Raw genomic sequence first — 23,764 nt, forward strand, 5'->3', positions numbered from 1 at the left:
AGAAAAAAGAAAGGGAGATAAGCACTCCCCCTGTCTGACACCGAGTGAACATGTAAACTCTTCGCTCAAGTTGTTCAAGTATTTTACCTTTGATTTCACACAATCATACATCGATTGAATTATATTTAAAATGTTTCCACGTAATCCTAATCTAATAAGTTTGTACCAGAGATTTTCTCTAACAACATAATCAAATGCTTTACTATAATCAACAAATAGACAGAAAAGTTGCTTCCCTTGACTTAAAAAATTGGAAATTAAACCATTTAATACAAACACATTATCTATAGTACTCATGTTTGATCTAAAGCCAGCTTGAGCCTCAACATATACACTATAGGACATAGCCCAGTTTTTCAATCTAGTATTTATGACACTTGTAAATAATTTACCTAGACTACTCAATAGTGTAATTCCTCTGTAGTTTTCAACATTATTAATACTTCCTTTCTTATGTAAAGGAATGACGTAACCTTCTGACCATCTGTCAGGGAAGTATCCTATTTCAAAAATTTTGTTAAACAGAATATACAATAACGGTACAAAAATGTCCTTTCCTGCAATGAAAAATTCATTAAGTAATAAATCCTGCAAAACGATTGTCTCGAGCCTTCTACTACAATGGCTGCTACAGCAGTAATGTAATTAGAATATGTTGAAGTTTTAGGGAATTCTGCTCGAAGAAGATCTTGGACTCTCCTTTATTAGATATCCTTACCCGCTTTGGATGGGGAATACTAACCAAAATTCTTGCAAAGTCTGCTTTGCAGGTATATTCAGAGAGTAATGCAGCTTTGTGTAGGACCTAATTTCCTTCGTACCTGGAGCCTCCATGCTTACGACAAATGTCCAGAAAAAATCGTGCTTGTACATATAATAGTTTCTACGAAAGCGCGTTAGTCTCAATATTTCCTGAATTCCCCTCGTAATAGACAACAGGAATGATATGAAGACAGCGTGATTATCAGGAATGGAATTAAGACAAAGAAACTGTCAGGAATAAAATGAAGACAAAGTAACTGTCGGGAATGAAATGAAGACACCGTGATTGTTAGGAATGAAATGGAGAAAACGTTACTGACGGAAAATGAAATGAAGTTAACGTGATTATCAGGAATAAAATGAAGACAACGTATCTATCTGGAATGAAATGGAGACAACGTGATTGTCAGGAATGAAATGAAGACAACGTGATTGTCTGGAATGAATTGAAGACAACGTGATTGTCAGAAATGAAATGAAGAAAATGTAACTGTCAGGAATGAAATGAAGACAACGTGATTGCCAGGAATGAATTGAAGATCACGTGATTGTCTGGAACGAAATGAAGACAACTTAACTGTCAGGAATTAAATGAAGACAACCAGATTGTTAAAGACAGAATGAAAATAATTTGATAATTAGGAATGAAATGAAAACAACGCATAATTTATTAAGGACATACAGACCATCCCTGTTTAACACTTGTGGAAAAAAAGTTGTACGGTGGTATGTGTAGGACGCGCACTTAACGTTTTAGATATTGTGTTCGACATAGTATGTCGTACGCTCGTAAGTAGACGTCGTGTGCTCGAGATAAGTTATGGTCCGATAGAAACAAGATGTCATGCTCTCGAAATAAGATGTGGTACGGCCATGTATATTTACAAATGAAAGTTGTGAATAGTCTTTGTGCAAAAGGTTCTATATATATATATATACAGTATAGAAAAAATAAGGCACGACCAGGGCGATCATACTTTTATTTGATATATCAACATGCCATAAATAACAATTGTATTTGGTTATTGTAAAATCGAGAAAGCGATTTACGACACGAATAAATTCATTGTTTACTTAACACATATAGAGAATATGCTCGCTCTTGGTCCCAGAATTGTTACTGTGCTTCTTTTCCCTTATGTATAAACTGGATGTGTGCAGGAACCTTTATTTTCGAACAGATCTTTATAAAACTTGTGATGTATGATTGTCTTGTCAAAGCAATAGGACTTTCAAGATTCTTCATTGGATCTTTGCTTTGATTTCGATAACTTTATTTGCTTGTAAATAACATCTCCACTAATGGACATCCTTTCCATGTGTCTTATTATACATCGTTTATCTTTAAACTCCAAATGATCGATCTAGAACCTTAACGGCTATCTTTCTGATCAGGAAACACTACCATATGTTTACATATACTAACCTACATTTCCGATAGCAAGAGATTCCTTTAGTTTTAAAAGACGGCTCCACTCGATGACCTATCTGGAGCCCTTATCTTATTACGTCGAACACTTGGCATCTTATCTCAAATGCACGTGAGATTAACGAACGATTCTCTTGCGCGACAATGTAATGATCACTATGATCACATTATGGTCCCGTCTTTTAATAGTAAACGTGATAGTGATAATAATAATAAGAAAACATTTCATCCCCGGAGGGATTCGAACCCGCGACCTCTGGATTAGAAGTCCAGCGCGCTATCCACTGCGCTACGGGGACGACTTACACAAATGAATAGATTTTAAGTTGGTGGTTATAAGAGATTAAAAGTGTTGTAATGACACTTGAATTGTCAAATTAAGGCTTAGTGATAAGCGCCCGACTTCTATAAACTGGCGGTAAAATTTCTAGCGGTTTTAGATGGACGCTACTGGCCACCATATAATCACACTTTGTTTCTACGGTGTAAGATACATGTAAAAATGTATTGAAAGGAGATTGGCTGAAAAAGATTGCAGTTTGTGGTATGTCTTTGATTTGAAGATTATTCTTTATGATAAGTAATTAAGTGTGTGAAGTTGGCGAGAAGTTCGACACTGGACACTGGAATAGAGAACGATATCGGACATTCAAAATGTGAAGTTGGCGAGAAGTTTAACATTCGACATTGGACATTAGAACTGTTTTTTCCCAACTTCAAACTTTTAGGCCAATCTCTTTTTAATATAGTTTTGAAAAAAATTGATGAATAACTATCTTACACCGGAGAAACAAAGTGTGGTGTTAATACATCAAGTATTCTGCACACTGCTATATTGATTTAATAATATATACTTAGACATTAAAAACATTGTCTTGGCCTTATATATGTTATTGTCAGTTTATAACTAGATACTTGCATTTCTCGTTTTCTTAAGAAAATTATGTATAATTATTATAATGGAAATACAAAAGAATCTGCGGCGCGTAGATCAACGTAAACACCTTTATAAAATTGTTGTACTGAGATAATATCTTCATTTTATTATCTACTTGTAAATATCTTGGAAGTATCTTTCCATTTATTAAACTTCGACATAACTTAGTCTATATCAAATTAAAACACAACACAACTTGCATTTCAAATTCAATTTGTAATTTGTAAATGTAGCACTTGGGTGACCCGATGAATTAACATGGTTGATAAGCACTGTTAAATAATACATCAATGTTTATCATCATAAAATTAACAATCATTGTTCACATCATCAGCATAATATATTTGTGTTCACGATTTCGCAATCTACCAGCTATATCATATATTAATACTACTGTTTATTATCTACTCTATATTTTTAATGTAAAAACTGTCTATGTTAACCGGTCGGTTACCCAAAGCTGACAATCACCGAAAATATCGCGCAAACCTTTTCACGCTTCGCGACCAATCTGACTAAAGTACTTGATCTTCTAAACGAAGCGTATGCGTAGCGTAATAGGAGATGTAATTCAGTCAGATTGGCTTCGCGACGTAACCTACCGGTGATTACATTACACTTAGGAGAAAATAATTTTCTTCTAATTCGTTCCTTAAACAAAGAAAGTTATATTTTGTACTCGTAGAACATTTCTCAAATTCCTCAAACACTGACATAAAGGTTGTCAATATCTTTTTTATATCTGATCACAGTCGAGTAAATGCCATATCATATTATTTGTTTTAGTTCAATTCACTTCAATTTTTTAAAGTTACAAAAATACACATAAAATGTTTAGATCAGTGCAAATTTCTTTATAAGGCTGATAAAAGCCTAATAAGATAGAAATAATAATTTCTAAACCCCTGTATCCTTACTTCAAGATGATTGTAAAACAAGTTCTACAACTTATTCAAGATGTAATCCATTGGAACTAGGATATGACAGTATAAGAATCTTTCACTGGTTGAACTGTTTATAAATTGTCGCGGATATCTTTCAAATCCGTTTCAAAGTGTTCCTTACTGTTTCCAACAACTATTATAAAATATCGCGGTTTAAATGCTCCTCGCGACATTTTATACAATGACGATTAATTTATCGCGGGTTTTAAATATCAACAACCGGCCACCATAGATTTACATTATTTTGTTTAAACAGCGATGGTATCAGGTGCTTATCACTAAGTTTTAATTTGACAATTCAAGTGTACTTACAACTGGGATTATTTGATTAAATACAGCTTAACCTCTTATAACCACCAACTTTAAATCTATTTTTATATGTAAGTCGTCCCCGTAGCGCAGTGGATAGCGCGCTGGACTTCTAATCCAGAGGTCGCGGGTTCGAATCCCGCCGGGGATGAGATATTTTCTTATCATGATCACGTTTACTAAGATAACATTGTTGACACATTGTTGACACAAGAAATCGTTCGTTAGTTTTGACCTGACCCTAATGAATATTTTCGTAGAATATTTTTCGGTGTCCGTAAGTAAAAAACTGTTGCATATGTATTTCGTATCAGACATAATGTCGCATGTCCAGGTAGCTGCCCGGACAAACTGTTTAGCTACCAGTTCTGGAGTTACGGGGTCGATTCCTATGTCTTACCGTATTTTGTTTCACATTTAGGGCTGCACACTTAACAGCAGGAAAACTACTACTCTTATCTGATCATGATGTTCACATTTCTTTAATTCAAAGAACTGCAATTGTATTAAAGTTAACAGTTGAAAGAAATGTCGGATAAAATCTTTAAAAGTATCTTAGAGGACTTGTCATCAGTGTTTCCAGAAAATAAATACTACAAGGGAAAACAATTCAAATTCGTGAAATGTGTTACATAAAATGATGACAGAATAAAAGCAATATAGATAACATTACATTTTTTGAACTAAAGAATGATGGTAACCCGTGGTAAAGTACATGCCAGTTAGACACCCAACCACCGTGTCATCGGTTATCTATACAGGTTATTTTAGTAATACATGTAGATATTTTCAGGATACAACAATTGCAAAAACTAACGAAAATGCTCGAAAATATTGGCGAAGATAAGTGCCAGCTCAATACGGACAATGCACACAGGTGCATTAATCTGTCCTCGAAATACTCGCAAAATCCCTCTTCACAAGATATCAGACATGGAAGGTTAAAACAATCTATCAGATGTTATCATCAGAAAATGTTTAAAGATGGCAGCTATTCAAAACTGGGTTATGAAAACCTTTAGTTAAACTTTACAAAAACAGACAAATTTATTCCAAGAAAACTGTCTTCTGTCTGGGATAAACTACAATGGGTCAACAAAAAAAAACCTAAAAATACTCATTAGAAGGCGGGACAGAGCCTTTAAAAACACAAAAATATACAAACAAATCCTGTGACCGTAAAACATTTTTAGACCTTACCTTACCTTGGTTAAAAAACTATCAACATTATTTACAAGACATTCTGAATATAGATCAAACTAAGCTCCTGTAAACATCAACCCAAACACCAGAAGGTTATATTCTCTCCTAAAGAGTTCCAAACAAGATTCAGCATCACTCCCACCACTTAATTTACAAACATTTACATCATGACAGTGTCAAAAGTCATAGTGCTAAACAAAATTTTCAATCTGTCTTTATCAATAAGTCACCACTTACTGTAAGTACCCCTACTGTAAGATATAAGTTCAGGATATGTTTGACTCAAATCAAATGTCATCACCTGAAAAAAGTCAAAACTGTCCTAGAATGCCTAACATTATCATCAGTGCAAACGGCATCGAAACACTCTTGGTCAAACTCAGTCACATTAAGGCGAGTGGCCCGCAACACTCGCATGTATTAGAGGAGTCCTACCTCAATTATTGAAGACTGCAAATGTAACGTCAGTTTTCAAGAAGAACGACAGGTCAAATTCAGCTAATTATAGACCTATATTTCTGACATGTGTTGCGTGAAAATTCCTTGAACATTGTCTCCTTCCTCGTCAATAATGAAGCATTTTGCCAACCACGGTATTGTGTTTTACCGCCTACGTGGTTTTCTTTAAAAACGGACCCTGTGTGACTCAAATTGTAACGCTAGTAAATCATCATCTTAAGTGTCTACAACGAAAAACAAAAAGACCTAATTCTTTTAGACTTTAGTAAAGCCTTTGATAAGGTGAGTCATGAAAAAGTCCTTCTGAAATCCATAACTATGACATACGTGGTCAAACGCTTAAATTGCTCAGAAGCTTCCTAGATAATAGGCTTCAGTCAGTAGTGTCAGATGGCTATTTTTCCGATCCAATACCGGTTTCCTCTGGAGTACCTAGGGGCCAGTCCTCGGTCCCCTCGACTACCTACCCGACATATATGACCTCCAACAAGACGTCCAATCAAAAGTTTGTCTATTGGCAAATGACACTGCCATCTATATGACTCATACATCTATAAAGCAATCAAATACCGGACGGAATGTTTGAGTATCATAGAAAAGTTGGAGCTGGATTGGGACATAGAATTTAACCCATCCAAATTTCAAGTTATCCGCGTCCATTAAGAAAGCTTCGATTTTATGTGAATGACGCATTTAGGGTAAACCAGATATATCTTGCATTTTACCTGCAGTTGTGTTCGAAATCACAAATATGCTAAGCGTTTGGAAACGCTTGACCAAGGCGTCTTTGTTTTCTTGCAGTGAAAATAACATAATAAAGTAAGCCGTTCGAAATCACTGAAAACACCATCGTAACATACGAAATATGAATCTAACATGCAAGATGTATACAACTGACTGCACGTTTATTTTTCTAAGAGTAAACAACATTTGGCAGAAAATGCAATCAATCTTTGTAGACAGGTTCTGATACAACTTTTGTATTCGTTAGTGAGGGGAATCAAGATTAGACACAGTTTTACCGATAAGTTATAAACCTTTTTGTGTTTTCTTTTCTCTCAGATTAGGAACAGTGGTTTGTCCTGATAGCGTGTTTAAGTTGCTTATTCGACTAGTTTCGTGTGTCCCACAATAAGTAACCAATTAATACCCACGTGATTTGTCTTCTACAGCGCACATACACAGTATGTATCGTTTGAAGTTAAGAGAAAATGATGGCAGAACCTATAATATTTTCAGTTTGTGATTTAGTATTCTAATATGCTTTGCTCTGTTAAAACACTCTAAAGCTAGAATGACGTCACGTCGATGTTTTTGTTGCGACCAAGAAAGAGCGGTACTGTATTTTGTCTATTGTTTAAGAATAAGGGCATATTAGAATCGAAATAATTTATAGCAAAACCGTGTTTTAACACTATTTATGCACGATGGGCAGTTATACGTCGGACGCAATAATTTCACGACGGCACAGCCCGAGTGAAATTATTTGTACGACGTATTACCGCCCGATTATACACTCTTTTGCCCTAAATTATTTCTTAATTATTATTATTTTTAGATCCATTATTTTTATTGCACCACAGTTATACAGCGTTCTTTTCATGCATTTAAATACGTTCAAGAGTTCTTTACAGCATGTATTTCAATTTATACCTAAAAATGCTATTGAAAATAATAACTAAAGGTGAAATATAAAACAGACGTCAAATGGATAAAAGGTCGGACACTAACAGCAAAATGTCATTAGAGTCCTGCTTGCTGCGTACATTTTCTGATGTTCTGAAATAGTTTAATTATGGAAAATTCGGTTTACTTTCATCAGAAAATCTAAAATGACGATTTAAGATCTCTTATAAATGGAGGCTTCAGAATGAAAACAAAAGTTTTGGTTCTGTATGAAAGTTTACTTTATGCTCACGACACATTTTGAACATCGGGTCAGGAAATTACTTTGATCAGTTTTAATTATCAAGTTGATTTTTGTATTTCCTAAATCATAACATTCTGAGGTCATGCAGTGATGGTATGTTGAAATAAGTGTTGGGTTTTCGGAGCGCGAGCGCTTGACTAGGGTGTAATTCTTTTCTTGTAAATATATTATAAACAAAACCATAAGAAACAATAAAGCCAGCAAAACATAAAGCACACGTGTGTAGACATTATTACATGTTTACTTTTTTCAACAACCGGCAGATAATGCCTGACAGGTTGCGATTACTCCGCAGTACAAAAATGCAAATGGGATTATAAACCTTTTTTTGCTTTCGGTACCAAGAGAGAGCCGTTTAAGCAATTAGTCACGTTTTATGTTTTCCTTTATGTTCTCTTCTATAAGATTGGATAGACATTTCATTATCTTTCATTATATTTCGCAAAAGGTTCGTGTTTTCAATGTTTTGACATGGAAAGGAACAATATTTAGCATTTCATAACGTGATACTGTATTAAAGACGCGTTATTATAGTGAATACTGAAAAACTGGAACTTCTTTTAGTTTTCGCCGCTCATTAAAAGAAAACATTACTTTGTACCAATAATCAAAGTTTCACACTCGTATTTGAAACACAGATATACATTTACGATGCACGGAATAAACGTAGATTTTCAGTATTTGCATATTTTTCAAGACTAAAAACATTTCTTAACAGTTAGAAAACGCTACAGCAAATTTGCTTTCAGTCGTTTTACATACAGTTGAAACCTGATAACTCGAACTAGCTTATCTAAAAATTCCGGCTATTTCGAAGACATCCCGGAAAAACGTGCGCAAAATATCACTGTATTTAGTGATTTTGGTATGTACAATAATGCAAACAAAATTTTCCAGCTTTTCAAATAAAAGAAAGCCGGTAAAACGGTAGTAGATATTGTTGTTTTTCATACTTTTCCATTATACAAAAGTGGCTTGTTGGTTTTACTCCTAAAAACGACACTGTCAATTAAAAAAAAAATCTTTACACTTCTTGTCGCATTTTTTTTCTATAAATATCATTTTTCATTCCAACACGATTTATCTTTCAACTGCAGTATAATTAAACACGTCATTTGTCATTTCTAACCACCTTACCAAGAGGAACCTTTCAAGTTTAATAGTATTTTAGTTTAAACAATATTTTATTATTTTTTTAAGCAACATACACATAACATGTACAACAAATTTTTACATGTCAAATACATGGATTGGAAAACAAGCTGATAGCTTATGTAAATTCCTTTCCAATAAACAGATTTACAACAATAAATGTACAAGGTTACGATCAGTATGACATTTATGAACATTGTAACGAGGTAATTCAATTTATACTTGATTAATGTTTCAAGAGTTGGAAAGTTGTTTGGGGCAGAGCGTCTTGAGAAATGACCTAAGTAGACTCTTTAAAACATACATGTGTATATGTCACGTTACTACAATCAAATAAAAATTTAATATGAGAAATGAGTTAGAACGATAAAACCGATATAAAAGAAAATAAGAGAAAGGAGGGGCTCACACAGCTCTTGACATCAGTCCAAAATACGAATACATTAACTGAATCGTTTAGAAGAAGATATAAAGCTTTGCACTTTTAGAAACACCTGACTGTTTTGTTCGAACGTGAGGTGCTCATCTCCATAAAGGAGATTGCTAACTGTTTTTGCACATGGGAGATTGCCAAGGGATTCTTGTCTATGCATGGTGTAAAGAGGACATTGAAGCAAGAAATGGGAAACAGTCTCAGGGGCTCCGCATCTGCAGAGAGCGGTATCGGTAATATTTTTCCTGTGAAGGTCAAAATTTAAAGAGCTGCAACCGAGGCGTAGACGAGTATGTAATATCTGGTTTTTACGTGTTCCAACGTTAAAAAGGGCGGGAGACTTTGTTTGTTGTTTCGTGATTTTGGTTTTGAAGGTGTGAAGAGTGTTACAATTTCGAACATCAGACGGGAGAGAATTCCAGTCACGAATAGTTGCTGGCAAAAAGGAAGAGTTATAAAGTTGCGTTCTAGATGGTATCGTAGGTATGTTATCGGAAGTCCTTAAAGGATATCAATTTTGGTTGTTTTCAGGAATCAAACTAACTGAAATAATGAGGAGTAAGACCGTTTGTCATTTTGTAGAATAGAACGAGCCTGTTTTTCTTACGCCTTATTGGAAGGGTCTCCCACCGAAGCTCAGACAGCATAGTTTGAATATTGCATAGTTTGGTCGCACCAGTAACGATCCTCGCAGCCTCGTTTTGAACGGCATCTATATCATTTTTTAATTCTACAGAACAATTGTTCCATATAACATCTCCGTACTCAAGAAGAGGCCTAACAAATGAAAAGTACATTCTTTCCAGACTGGAACGTGACAAGATAAATTTCAGTGATCGCATTATGCCTAACCTCTGCCAGGCTTTATTTACAGACGAAGATATATGCTCCTTCCACTTAGCGTCCTCGGAAAATGAAATACCAAGATGTTTGTGAGTTTTAACAGAAGAAATAGGGACGTCATCCATGATTAGACCGGGGTGGTTTGCACGATCTCTCTTCCTAGAGAATAGAACAGTTTCAGTTTTTTGGGGGTTAAAATCCACAAGCCATGTTCTTGACCAATTTGTTACTTTACGAAGATCAGAATTAAGGACAATAGCGGATGCATCCGGGGAATCAATAGTTATGTAAAGTGTAGTATCATCGGCAAACAGCCGGATATTGGCCTGGAGATCATTTACAATATCGTTAATATAGATTAGAAACAAAAGAGGTCCAAGAATTGAACCCTGAGGAACGCCAGCGGAAATGTTACGCCAGGACGAAGAAGTATTTGAAATAACAACTCGTTGCCGACGGCTCGAAAGGTATGACGAGAACCACTTTAGAAGCTTTCCCTGGATTCCAAAAGAAGAAAGTTTGTGAAGAAGACCCCGATGCCAGACTCTATCGAAGGCTTTTGATATGTCACAAAACACAGCGCGCACTTCCTTGCCCTCGTCCAGTGCTTGACATATTTCATTGTAAAGGAAGGTCAGCTGGTTAACCGTTGAATCACCTTTTATGAAACCAGATTGATTCGGAGTTAGGAGGTTATTAGCAACAATGTAATTGTAGATGTGCTTGTGAATACAGCGTTCCATAAGTTAGCCTATGCAGCTTAAGAGCGAGACAGGGCGATAGTTTGGTTTGGATGGGTCGGACTTCTTGAATATTGGCGTGACATTAGCGAGTTTCCAAGAAGAAGGAAAGAAAGATTGCTGAAGGAGCTTCGTGAAGTAGATGGACAGGGGTTCAGCAAGAACATTGGATCCTTCCCGAATAAGACGGGGACTGACCAAATCTGGACCGCATGCCTTTCCGGGGTCGATTGAATTTATACTGTCAATCACGTCTTGGACTGATATAGATATGTCCTGAAGTGAGCATCTGCTGACAGGGATATTTGGTAACTCGTGACCTGTATCATCTATGCATGACTGGGAACAGAAATATTGATTTAATAAGTTTGCTTTGTCTACATCACTTGAAGCTTGAGCATTGCCACTTACCAAGTTCGGGATAGATTTTGAGGAATCCTTTTTGGTTACCTGTTTGGCCAATTTGAACCATTCTTTAGCTGTTGTATTATCAGAGTTCATTTTATCGGTGAGTTTTGATATGTATTCAGATTTCGTTTTTCTTATTAGATTTATAACCTCATTTCTTATTTTCCTAAAATTAGCCCAGGTAGTAGGATCATTGGAGGTTTCCGCTATCTTATGGATTCTGTTGCGTTTGCGTATTAATTTTCTAATTGAGCCATTCATCCAAGGTATATCATTTGGTCTTACAGTTATTACTTTATTTGGAATTGTTTTCGATGCTGCAGAGGTAATGATATCTGAAATGATGTCAGCTGTTGCTTCTATGTCATTATTGTTTAGAACATTCCAGTCACATGTTTCCAGTTCTTGCCTAAAATCATTAAAATTACAACGGTCGTATTGCCAAATTCGGCGTTTAAAACAAGACTGTCTCGGTTTGTTGAATTTGAGGACACAGACGACTGGGCAGTGGAAACGAACGAGGTCTGGAACAAAAGGATCGGCAACAAAACTAGAAATAACATTATCGGGATGTTTTATAAAAATCAAATCTATAAGAGAAGAAGATCGTTCTGTGAAGTGAGTAGGAGTGTCTATAAGTTGATGTGCATTATATGATGACATAAATCTGTCCAATCGGTTGGATGGATTTAAAAGAACGTCAGTATTGAAATCGCCGGTGATCAAAATATCATCACAAGGTTCATTAAAGGCCTGATCAATACTATGTTCTAGAAGTTGCCAATAGTTGTTATTAGCACTAGGAGGTCTGTATATACCGCCTAAAAGAAGTTTACGATTATTTACATGTAACTCTATCCATACAGCTTCGAGACCATTGACCGATAAGTCTTGGCGATGAGTAACGTTAATGTTCTGGCGTACGTATATCGCCACACCGCCACCTAATCTGTCATCACGATCGCATCGAACAGGTTGACTAAAGCCGGGAATGAGAACATCTTCATTAATCACGTCATGGCTTAGCCATGTTTCTGTAAGAACCATGATGTCATAAGGGAGAGACTCAACTGCAAGAATATCTAGTTTGGGTTTCAAACTTTGGATGTTAAGGTGCATAATGCTTAAACCACTATTGAGAAGATCAGAGTACATTGATGTTGACATGTTGACTGATGAAACTGATTCTGGTCCTGGGTTCGGGTGAACATCACCTGATATTAAAAGAAGAAGAGTCAAGGGAAATTTAACAATAATGTAAAGTACGACTCGCATGGAGAAGAGCTGGTTCACTAAGGCTCTATTGGCTTCTAAGACGCGTTCAAATGTGAATGTCATGGTGGGTGATACCTTTCACTTGCGAGAGCCTTAAGTGCGTAAGAACATGTGTGTGAGCAAAACAGTATAGAAAATTCGTGTTGGGAGATGATAGAGTGTGTGAGCACCGTAGAGAAGAAAAAAAGCAATGAGAAAAATTGATAAAGTGTTAACATTGTTAACCAGTAGAAAGTATTGAGAGTTCGGACAAAAGTTACTGAAAATTTAGGATACGTACTAATAAATGCAATGAAAAACGATAGCATTACAATATATTTTGAGTTTCAAGTCATTATCTTATAGAGTACCAAAGTTATATCAAGTAAACGAAGTTTGTAAAAAAATTAAGTATAAAAGGGGCATAATTCGGACAAAAATACAAATCAGAGTTATGGGGATTGTCATCACACATGCAGACGATGATGATATAGATACATTTTAAGTTTCAAGTCTTTATCTTATACAGCATTAAAGTTATGTCCAGAAAACAAAGATTGCAAAAATGTTTAAGTACAATAGTATTTTATTGCATTTGTTTTAGGCTTATATACAATAATATGTAACACAAAAGTAACATATACAAATGGATTGGGCCACGAGTTATATTATCATAGCAAACGACCCGTTCCACATGGAGTCAAATTAACAGATCTGTAAACAAAGTGATAGCTTATATGTCTACGATAATTTTTTTCACTATGGACTATGAATGGAAATACATGATATGCTTTAAAACTAGTTAATTTATGATCGAAAAAATGAGATATTCTGAGAAAAAATAAACAGTAAAGAAGGTAAGAAAATTAACTTTGAACTGAAATTAGATACACATGATCGATACACAAATAATAAGTTATTTTAATGATTGAAAATAATCGGAAATCTAGAAAGAGGAAAAAAGAGACGATTCCTCTGAATTGTTCGACAGCCAGCACCCGCACCAACCCAAACACCACATGGGCCCATCATCTACATTGACTATAACATAAGGGACGGCAGTAGTTAAACATTAGTAAAAACGTTAAAATGTGTTCTTTATAAAATTTTGTTAGTATTTTCCGGATGAAACGGTCGTGTATTTCAAAATAATATTACTTTTTGGTCGGCAAATAAGCGGCTTCGGAAAAAATAATGTTCAGCATTTTCGAAATTATGACCACAGTGTCTTTTTGGAGAGGAACCTTTTTAGTAAGTCGTCCCCGTAGCGCAGTGGATAGCGCGCTGGACTTCTAATCCAGAGGTCGCGGGTTCGAATCCCGCCGGGGATGTTTTCATTTTTGATGACGTATTGGTATTTCTGTAAGTTTTAATTCAGCTGGTGTGTTTGAAGGGTTGTGGTTGGAATTGAATCAATTACTATACCTCGTCTCGGGTTCAAATCTACAGCTTCCTTTACATTCACAAAACTCTCTTCGAATATAATTTAAGTACAATATACTATAAATACAAACACTTTATTTAGCATTAAACATTTTTTAATGTTTCTAGCTACAAAAGTCGAAAAGAACACAAAGAGAACATGGGATTTCCTTTACAATATAAATGAGAATAAACAGTATTAACGTGGCACCTGTATTGCATATACTCGTAAATAACAAATTCAGTTATTTCAATCAGTTATTTCAAATAATTCAAGAAACTGACGTCTGTAAGAACGAAGCTTAGCCTGATAGCTAAGACCTAATACGGAATTTAGGTTAATCCTAACCATGAGTACTTCATATTTTACAAATTTTACAACTTTTACTGTGTTTGCAAAGTAGATAAATTTCGTAACACTAAATAATGTTTTGTTTGATGCTCAAAATATGATAGTTTCAATTTTTTTGATAGCTGGCCAATGTCAAAAATAGGGATTTAGAAATTTACTTCGTAATTCCCGGTAATATGGGCAAACTAACAAAAAGTGATACTCATTTTCAATTTGGTTCATGTTGCAAAATCTACAGATCCTTGCCTTCCCAGCTATGTTTTCAGTATCTACCGGTTTCTCTGTACAGATTGTGAGAAGACGTTCTAAATTCTATATTTTGGTAGAGATCACTTTTAGGTATTTTTCTAATTAAAAGTCATATTTTAATATTGCATACGACTGAAGACGTCGTGAATTGCTTATTTACAAAATGTATCTGGTTCCGCGTTTGAATAAAAGAATAATATATTCTTTTTTTAATAGCATCAAAGGGCATGACAATTTGGAACTCATAATCCCAAAAATAACTAAATTCATGATCATCAAGAATGCACTATAATTGGAGAGCCAAATTATGCCCAGTGTATAACCTAACATTTTCTGCGTCTTGCTTTAGCATTTTGAAAGTCTGTTTAACAAGAGAATCATCATTTTCCGATAGCATTTTAACCCGTATTTAAGCATATTACCTTTACGAATAACTAATAGTTGGACTGGACCCGTAGAGGGCAGATATGCTTGTGACATTTTTACACCTTGGATGCGCCGAATATGTTTTGTGAGCAGTTTCCCATTATCAAGAGATTTTTGGTACCCCCAAATTTCTGAGCAGAAATTGAAGACAGAGCCAACTGAATTACTGGATTATAGAGAATTCAGCACTGTTAAATAAGCGAAACGAATTAAACAAGACAAAAGATGCGTGTTGAGATGTGAATTTCTGGTTTCTACAGTGTCGTTCCCAAGTATTTAAAGCTCTCCATGACTTGTGATGTAAAAATTGAAATATATATGCCTTTCTTCCTCAAATATCAAAACTTTCGTTTCCGAGATATTTAATTTCAAACCAGTACAGTAACGTACAACATCATTGAACATTGATTGTAAAGTTTCGGGGAATTCGGCAAAAAGGACTTGATCATCTGCATAAAGAATAAGAAAAAGTTCCATTTCGCCTAGTGCAAAAATAGGATCTAGGTCTGAATTCATATTGTGTATTTTGTGGTTCACAAGAAGCACAAAAAGTAACGGCGAGCTCGGATCTCCCTGTGTCAAATCGATATCATAATTGAAAAATTCTGAACATGTATCTTTATAACACGCAAGCTTTTACAGTACTATACATCGAATTAAAAGTAAAAAACTGTCAGCGACAAAGGAATGCAAGTGGTTTTGTTGCTATCAACAAAAAAGCAGCAACTGTGGAAAAAGTTGGAAGATACTATACTGTATTCAACCATGATCATTATTATTATGCCACAATTATATATAACATTCTATAGACGTTCAAAGGTGCCTACAAACGATGCAGACAATTTCAATCTATAAAACTGCTATAAGAATAAAAGAAACATGAATTATATAGAATTTTTCGATGGTCAGGGTTTCACATTTAGTTTGATTTTTTTTGCAATGATATAAAATGTTCATGTCTTATAACATTTTTACTGTCGAGACTACCTAGAGAAATAGGCAATGTGAGACATACTGGTCACAGGTCAAATTACTCTTGAAAGTTTCGGACATCCTTCAACAGATTTGAGGAAACATGTTGTTTCAGATCTAAATGGTTTTTGACAGTGAATTGACATAGCACAGGTGGAGAGATATTTAAAAGAAACTTCTGTTGTTAGCAGAAATCGCGAGGAACAAGGTCGGAACTGATAATTTTATTTCATTTAACTTTGTCCGAAAGAAGAAAAAATAATCATTTGTTCACTTCGTAGATTCATGATCTTCTAGATTCTGTTAAACAGTCGAGCGAAGACTTTTGGGTGTAATAATATAAAAGAAGCTACTGACAGCAAAGGAATAAATTGATCTTCATCCGTCGGTACATCAAAGAATCCAAGTGTACGAGTTCTACGATATGACTAGCAACTTGAAGAAATCACAAGGGTGAAGAAAAAATGCTTGAAAGTTCTTCAGGTTTATTTTCTGCAGTTTTTCGCAGCTTTCAACATCAAAAACAAAGCTTCTGTGGCGGGAAGGCAGACTAACTTCGTTTCTTTTTGGCTTTAAATGGGGCACGATGTAGGCAAAAAGAGACACGCATCCTTTTCAAGTGTGAATTTTAGACTATTTCATGTTCTTCACAAGTATTTCCAACAGAGCAATACACAATGCTCCTCAATTTAGAGTGCATTTCTTGTTATATTTTCGGGTATGACGGGAACACATAGCAAATCTTAAGTTCACGTTACTTTCGCGTGAAGGGTGCATTTAGGAAATTTTGAATATATCCGACATTTTAAAAGAAATAATTTAACCATATGTCCTGCAGTACTGTTCAAAATAACAAAATTACAGTAAATCGTTTTGGCGTTTTGAAACGCTTGACCAAAGCGTCTATGTTTTTGGCAGTAAAAGTAACATAGCAAAGCAAGCCGTTAAAAATCTACGACGCACGATGTGTACTACCGCTTGCACGTTTATTTTTCTGAGAGTAAATAACAAACTGTTGACAGTAGATGCATTCAATCTTGTGAACTTATGTTATGATTTCAATACAGTATTGTGTGTACGCTTTCCTAAAAGAAAATGCGCAACTGGCTGAGATTCGCAGTTCACATAGTAGTTCACGCAGTAACACTATATTCATAACATCGATGCATGAATTTGGCGAAAAATGACTCAAGTGATCGCAGTTTATCGCTTAAGTTATCTGAAGTTACACTTAAACATAATAATTCAATGGATGAAAATACAAATGCAAAATGGTTATGGAAAGTACATCGGCATCACGTACAAAGCAAGAGTAAACAGTACGCATTTGTGAACAGTTGAAAATCAAAATTGGGCGAAATAGTAACTTACTATTTTAATTGATAGAAAATAATACACAAATGTAAATTATTTTCAGGTATATCTAAGAACAACTTCTGTCTTAAAGCTAAATATGTTAAAGAAGAGAATGGTTTTAGAGCGTACGAAAACTAAATTGAGCCGTGCCATGAGAAAACCAACATAGTGGGTTTGCGACCAGCATGGATCCAGACCAGCCTGCGCATCCGCGCAGTCTGGTCAGGCTCCATGCTGTTCGCTTTTAAAGCCTATTGGAATTGGAGAAACTGTTAGCGAACAGCATGGATCCTGACCAGACTGCGCGGATGCGCAGGCTGGTCTGGATCCATGCTGGTCGCAAACCCACTATGTTGGTTTTCTCATGGCACGGCTCAATTGATGAAAGACAACATTGTTAATCATTTTAAAATACACTTCTTTTGATTACCAGTCACCTTAACAAGTAGCCATTCGTGTAAAAGGTCCTTGTAGCACAGTGAATAGCGTGCTGGACTTCTAATCCAGACTTTGCGGCTTCGAATTCCAGTTATCGGGTTCGAATCCCGCTGTTGATGTTAATCTATTTGTATTCCTATATGTAACGCAATCATTCGGCCTGAAGAGTTTGACATAGAATAGATAGAGTTCGGACGACAATAGAAACAATACTCTGAGCCACATCTGGCTGAACATGGTTCTGAAATATCATGATAATTTGATACAATGGCAGCAACAAACAAATATGTCTTTTTTTCAACAGAATACAGCAGATGGGAGGGGAAAAATGTTGGCAGAAACTATAATGTTTTTTTTTTACTTTGTGATTTATTATTATTATCATTATTATTAGATCCATTATTTTTATTGCACCACAGTTATACGTCGTTCAATTCATGCATTTAAATACGTTCAAATGTTCTTTACAGCATACGTTTCACTTTAAAATCTAAAAATGCTATTGAAAATAATTACTAAAGGTGAAAATGTAAAAGCAGACGTCAAATGGATAAAGGTCGGACAATAAGAGCAAAAATGTCATTATAGAGTCCTCATATATGAATTTTACATTTTCTAATAATGCTTGCTTTGTACATTTTCTGATGCGCTGAAATAGTTTATATTAAGATAATTATTATTACGGAAAATTCGGTTTACTTTCATCGGAAAATCCATAATGACGATTTAAGATTCCTTATAAAAGGAGGTTTAAGAACGAAAAACAAAAGTTTTGAGTCTGTGTGAAAGTTTTCTTTATGCTCAAGACACATTTTGAACATCGTGGCTAGAAATTACTTTTATACCGGTAAGTTTTATATCTGTATTTCCTAAAATATAAAAGCCTAATGTCATGCAGTGGTGTTTGAAGTTAATAAATAACTATGTTGAAAACAAACTTTTGCGCTTTCGGAGCCCTTGACTAATGTATACTTTTTTCGTAAGAAACAATCAAAGAAGCAAAAAAATAAAGCACACATGCGTAGACATGATTACATGTTTACTTTTTTCAACAGTTGGCAGATAATGCTTTCAATTATTGTTGACAGGTTGCGATTATTCCGCAGTAACTGACTGGTATAACAGTACGAAAATTCTCATGGGATTATAAACGTTTCGCTAAATCACTACAGTACTGAGCAGACGTTATTGTAGCAATTATTTCATTTTTGTTCTCTTCTGGTAGGTTCGATAGACATTTTCTTAATCTTTCCTTATATTTCACACCAGATTAGTGCTTTCAATCTTTTGACATGGAAAGGAACTATATTTAGCATTTTTATAAAGTGATACTGTATTAAAGAAGAACATATTGAAAAAGTGGAATTTCGTTCAATTTTCGCCTCTGAAGTAATGTCTTCTTTAATTAAAACATTATATTTGTACAAATAACCTAAGTTTCACTATGACATCAACAAAAACATCATATTTGAAACCATGTAATACATCACACATAAAGTTTGCTAAACATTTACGATGCATGGGATAAGCAGTACATATTCATTACTTGCATGTTTTTCAAGAATAAATAAAAACATTTCTTACCAGTTACGAAACGCTACAGCAAATTTGCTTTCAGTCGTATATGATATTTTGGTGATTGATACGTACCTCAATGCAAATATATATACAATATTTTCCAGCTTTAAAATTAAAGAAATCTGGTAAAACAGTAGTAAATATTGCTGTTTTTTATTCTTGATGTTAATGATGTTGTGTTTACTCCTAAAACAATTCTTTGCCCAAAACTTGCTTCAAAGTTCTGTATTCTTTTTACATTGCACTTCTTGTTGCATTTTCCCTACAAATATCAATTTATTCATTCCACAACAGAATAATGAAACATTTCTAATTTAGAATGTAACAGCTACCTCTCCAAGAGAACGAGTCTCCAAGTCGTCCCCGTAGCGCAGTGGATAGCGCGATCCTGGACTTCTAATCCAGAGGTCGCGGGTTCGAATCCCGCCGGGGATGTTTTTTTTTATATTCAACGACCTATCGGTATTCTTATCTGTTTTATTTCAGTTATTGTGCTTGATGGAAATGATAATGCTAAGACATGTGATAAAAATATGTACAGTATCCTTTTGTTCATTTGTCGTTATGTCAGTTCTTAGTTTAACTTTGCTGAATGTCGAGCTCTCAGATTCGAATCTAGATTTGGTTGAAACTTTCTCACAATATAATGTAACAAATGTCAGTAACAAACATGGCAGAAAACAGCAGACCGGAAAATTTTAATGGAAGATAGTCATTGGATGTTTTTAAATTAACATGAATATAAAACGTTTCACAACTATACATATATTTTCAGTTTGACAATTTTGAAGTGATCTGAACAGTTCGTGTTTTACTGTCAAGACTATCTGGAGAAACAGGTTATGTGAGGTCTATTGTTATAAGTAAAATATTTGTTAAAACTGCGATAGTATTAATTTTAACGTCTCTCACACTTATGCTGTCTCACAAGATATGTGCATTTTAATATTTTATAACAGCCACCTCATGTTTTGTAGATACCTGCGATTGGTCCCCGTATCGCTGTGGATAGCGCGCTAGACTTCTCATCCAGAGGTCCAGAGGTCGCGGGTTTGAATCTCGCTAGGATGCTTTGATTTTTTGATGACGTATGGGTATTTCTTTATTCTTTAATTAATCTAGTGTGTCTGAAGGGTTCTGGTTAGATTTGTTTGTTTGCTTAGGGTTTAACGCCGTTTTTCAACCGTATTTCAGTTATGTTATGGCGGGCAGTTAACCTAACCAGTGTTTCTGGATTCTGTACCAGTACAAACCTGTTTCTCGCAAGTAACTTCCAGCTTCCCCACATGTGACCCGGTTCGAATCCACAGCTTGCTTGACTATCACCACAATTCCTCCGAATACAAAGTAATAAAATGTCAGCTGCAAACGAATGCACGTGGTTTTTGTTGTTATCATCAAATAGCAGCAAGCTGCGAAAACGTTGGAAGATACTATACTGTATTCAACCTTGTAAAACAAGCATTATCATTATTATTACGCCATAACTATGTATAACATTCTATAGACATTCGAAAATGCCTTACACCATACAAACAATTTTGATCTATAAAACTGCTGTAAGAATTTCAGAAACATGAATATATAGAATTTTCTATGGCCAACTTACACAAACAGTTTGACTTTTTAAAACATTTGCAATAATATAAAGTGTTCATGTTTTATAACATTTTTACCGTTGAGGAATAGGCTACGTGAGGCATACTTGGCACAGGTCAAGATTAGTGTTTAAATTTAAAGTGTCTTGTCGGCTCAGTTAGCCTCTACTCACTCATCCTTCAAGTGATTTAGATATTACTTTGCATAAAAAAGTTCCTCGCAATGGGTTGATGTGTCAGCGCTTCTGAAAAGTCAATGTCAAAATTGATGGCCTATATTTTGGTAATTTTTCTTAGGTTTCGTCCATGCTGATATTTGAATAACTTCAACATAACAAACAAATGTGTGCGGTATTGCATTAAGTCAAACGCCGCATATTTTGGGCGGAAACAATAAAAGGACGTAGAAAGGATATCACATCATTAGATAATGCTACATTCTAACACGACTCGATTTGATTTCAAGTTAAACAAAGAAGGAAATCAAGCTCTGTATATTCAACGGTTGACGCGCGGACCAGTAAGAGAGCATTATGACGTCAATTATGATGTAAAATCCGATGCATTACTCCACGGGTAAATGAAGTTCAGCATAATATTTTTTAATTTTTTAAAAGTATGTCAATGAGCATGTCAGAATGAAAACAATCAAGACATTCTTGTAATTTGTCGTCTAATTTACCACGGTTCAACGTTCAGATGCTTTAGTATTTAACCACTCGTGCTAACGCCCTCGTTTTTCAGTTCCTACGCATCTGAACTCTGAACCGTGGTAAATTAGACAATAAACCACTCGAAGGCCTTGATTATTTGTTAACTTGAGGTCAAGTAGCAATGTTTGTTATATGAAATTTATAGTCTTGAATGTGTTAATGATAGAACCTTATTATAGGGAAATACACGTATCATTGTGTTAGTAGGGGTAGACATGGCGCAAGTGTTGTTGACTATTTGATCACTAGTGCGGACAATTTTAAAATTATTTCTGATATGAGTGTGCGGGATTTGAACGAATTTTCAGATCATTGCCCTATATCATTTAATTTGCTTTGTGAAAATAAACGCATACAAAAAGAGAATGCACAAACAATAACAAAATTAAAATGGGACCCAAATGCAAAAGGTGATTTATTAGATCTGCTTGAATCAAAAAGAAATATTTTTAATGACTTGACAGAAAATATCATGGAAGATAGAGGTGAAATTAGTGATAATATTGTATCTTTTACAAATACTATTAACGAGTGTTCGTTTCAGATGTTTGGTAAAGTTATTACTGTCAAAAATGATAGTACCCAGAAAAATAGAAATCCATGGTTTTATAGTGACTGTAGAAATGCAAAACGTCAATTTATGCAAGACAAACGTACACTTAAATCAAATTATTCAGAGTTTAATAGACTTAAGTTTTTAGAAGGTAGACGATTATTCGTAAATGTAAAGCGTAAAACCAAGAAAGCATATTTTTCAGATGAAAAACGTAAGCTATCTGAAATGAGTAGAAAATCGCCTAGGTCGTTTTGGAAGAAAGTTAATTGTTACAGAAACAAAAATTCTTGTAATGATGATATAAACTTAGATGAATTTGCTACATATTATAACAATTTGTTAAACGCGGATAATGCATCCGCATCCGATACAGAAACACTGAATTTTGATATTCCTGAGAACAATAATGTATATATTGATTGTCTAGACAAGTCTTTCACACAAGATGAAATAGAAAAAACTATTTCTAGCTTGACGCGAAACAAAGCACCAGGATATGATCAAGTAGTTTCGGATTTCTTTATTGATTCAAAACAATTCATTTCACCATTCTTAGTAAAGATATTTAATAAGTTATATTCAGATGGAAATTACCCCAGTTGTTGGACAAAGGGTATTATTATTTTACATAGTATTATTAAGAAAATAATTTCAAGTAAACAATCTTTACATTGTTGTTTTGTAGACTATGAAAAGGCATTTGACACTGTAAATAGGGAAGCTTTATGGTATAAACTTACACATATTGGATTAAGTTCTAAAATTTTGAAAATCATGAATTCAATGTATGCACAGGTAACAGCATGTGTCAGAAATTTTACGACACTGTCAGAGTTCTTTGACGTCTCTTTGGGCCTTAAACAAGGAGAACCCCTTTCTCCGATTCTCTTTCTCCTTTACGTGAATGACGTCACATGTAATATGAATTTTAATGCATTGACGGAAACCGACTTAAACCAACTATGTATGTATATGCTTTTATTTGCAGATGATATGTTATTATTCACAACTACGCCAGAGAGCCTACAGGCTCAGATTGATAGTCTGTATATGTATTCACTAAAATGGGGATTGAAAATCAATATAAATAAAACAAAAATTTGTATTTTTAATAACAAGAGATTGCAACCTAATGTACAATTCTTTGTAAATAACGAATCGTTAGAAATTGTTGATTCATTTTGTTACCTTGGGGTAAAATTTACCCGTAACGGTAATTTTTCAGAAGCTATCTCAACATTATCCGATCAGGCATTGAGAGCTTTGAACGGTCTTTATTCAATTTTTTCAAGGGTAAAAAT

At 34.8% G+C, this 23,764-nt stretch overlaps 1 protein-coding gene and 4 non-coding genes across 5 annotated transcripts; 3 read left to right on the plus strand and 2 right to left on the minus strand.

Moving 5' to 3' along the window:
- Nucleotides 1–2,417: 2,417 nt before the first annotated feature.
- Trnar-ucu (transfer RNA arginine (anticodon UCU)) lies at nucleotides 2,418–2,490 on the minus strand. The gene has a single exon. It is a non-coding gene; the product is annotated as a tRNA-Arg (tRNA).
- A 1,969-nt stretch (nucleotides 2,491–4,459) lies between these two features.
- Nucleotides 4,460–4,532, plus strand: Trnar-ucu (transfer RNA arginine (anticodon UCU)). Its single transcript has one exon. It is a non-coding gene; the product is annotated as a tRNA-Arg (tRNA).
- Nucleotides 4,533–11,147: 6,615 nt separating this feature from the next.
- Nucleotides 11,148–12,716, minus strand: LOC123562055 (uncharacterized). The gene has a single exon (XM_045354710.2). The coding sequence runs from the start codon at nucleotides 12,714–12,716 to the stop codon at nucleotides 11,148–11,150; it is 1,569 nt and encodes a 522-aa protein (XP_045210645.2).
- A 1,345-nt stretch (nucleotides 12,717–14,061) lies between these two features.
- Trnar-ucu (transfer RNA arginine (anticodon UCU)) lies at nucleotides 14,062–14,134 on the plus strand. Its single transcript has one exon. It is a non-coding gene; the product is annotated as a tRNA-Arg (tRNA).
- Nucleotides 14,135–19,955: 5,821 nt separating this feature from the next.
- Nucleotides 19,956–20,031, plus strand: Trnar-ucu (transfer RNA arginine (anticodon UCU)). Its single transcript has one exon. It is a non-coding gene; the product is annotated as a tRNA-Arg (tRNA).
- Nucleotides 20,032–23,764: the final 3,733 nt, after the last annotated feature.

This window comes from Mercenaria mercenaria, chromosome 2 (genome assembly GCF_021730395.1).
Source record: "Mercenaria mercenaria strain notata chromosome 2, MADL_Memer_1, whole genome shotgun sequence".
NCBI classification, from domain to species: Eukaryota; Metazoa; Mollusca; class Bivalvia; order Venerida; family Veneridae; genus Mercenaria; species Mercenaria mercenaria.

Bases quoted from the DNA above. Each gene is read 5' to 3' on its own strand.
- LOC123562055 (XM_045354710.2), bottom strand. From the start codon at position 12,716: ATGTCAACATCAATGTACTCTGATCTTCTCAATAGTGGTTTAAGCATT.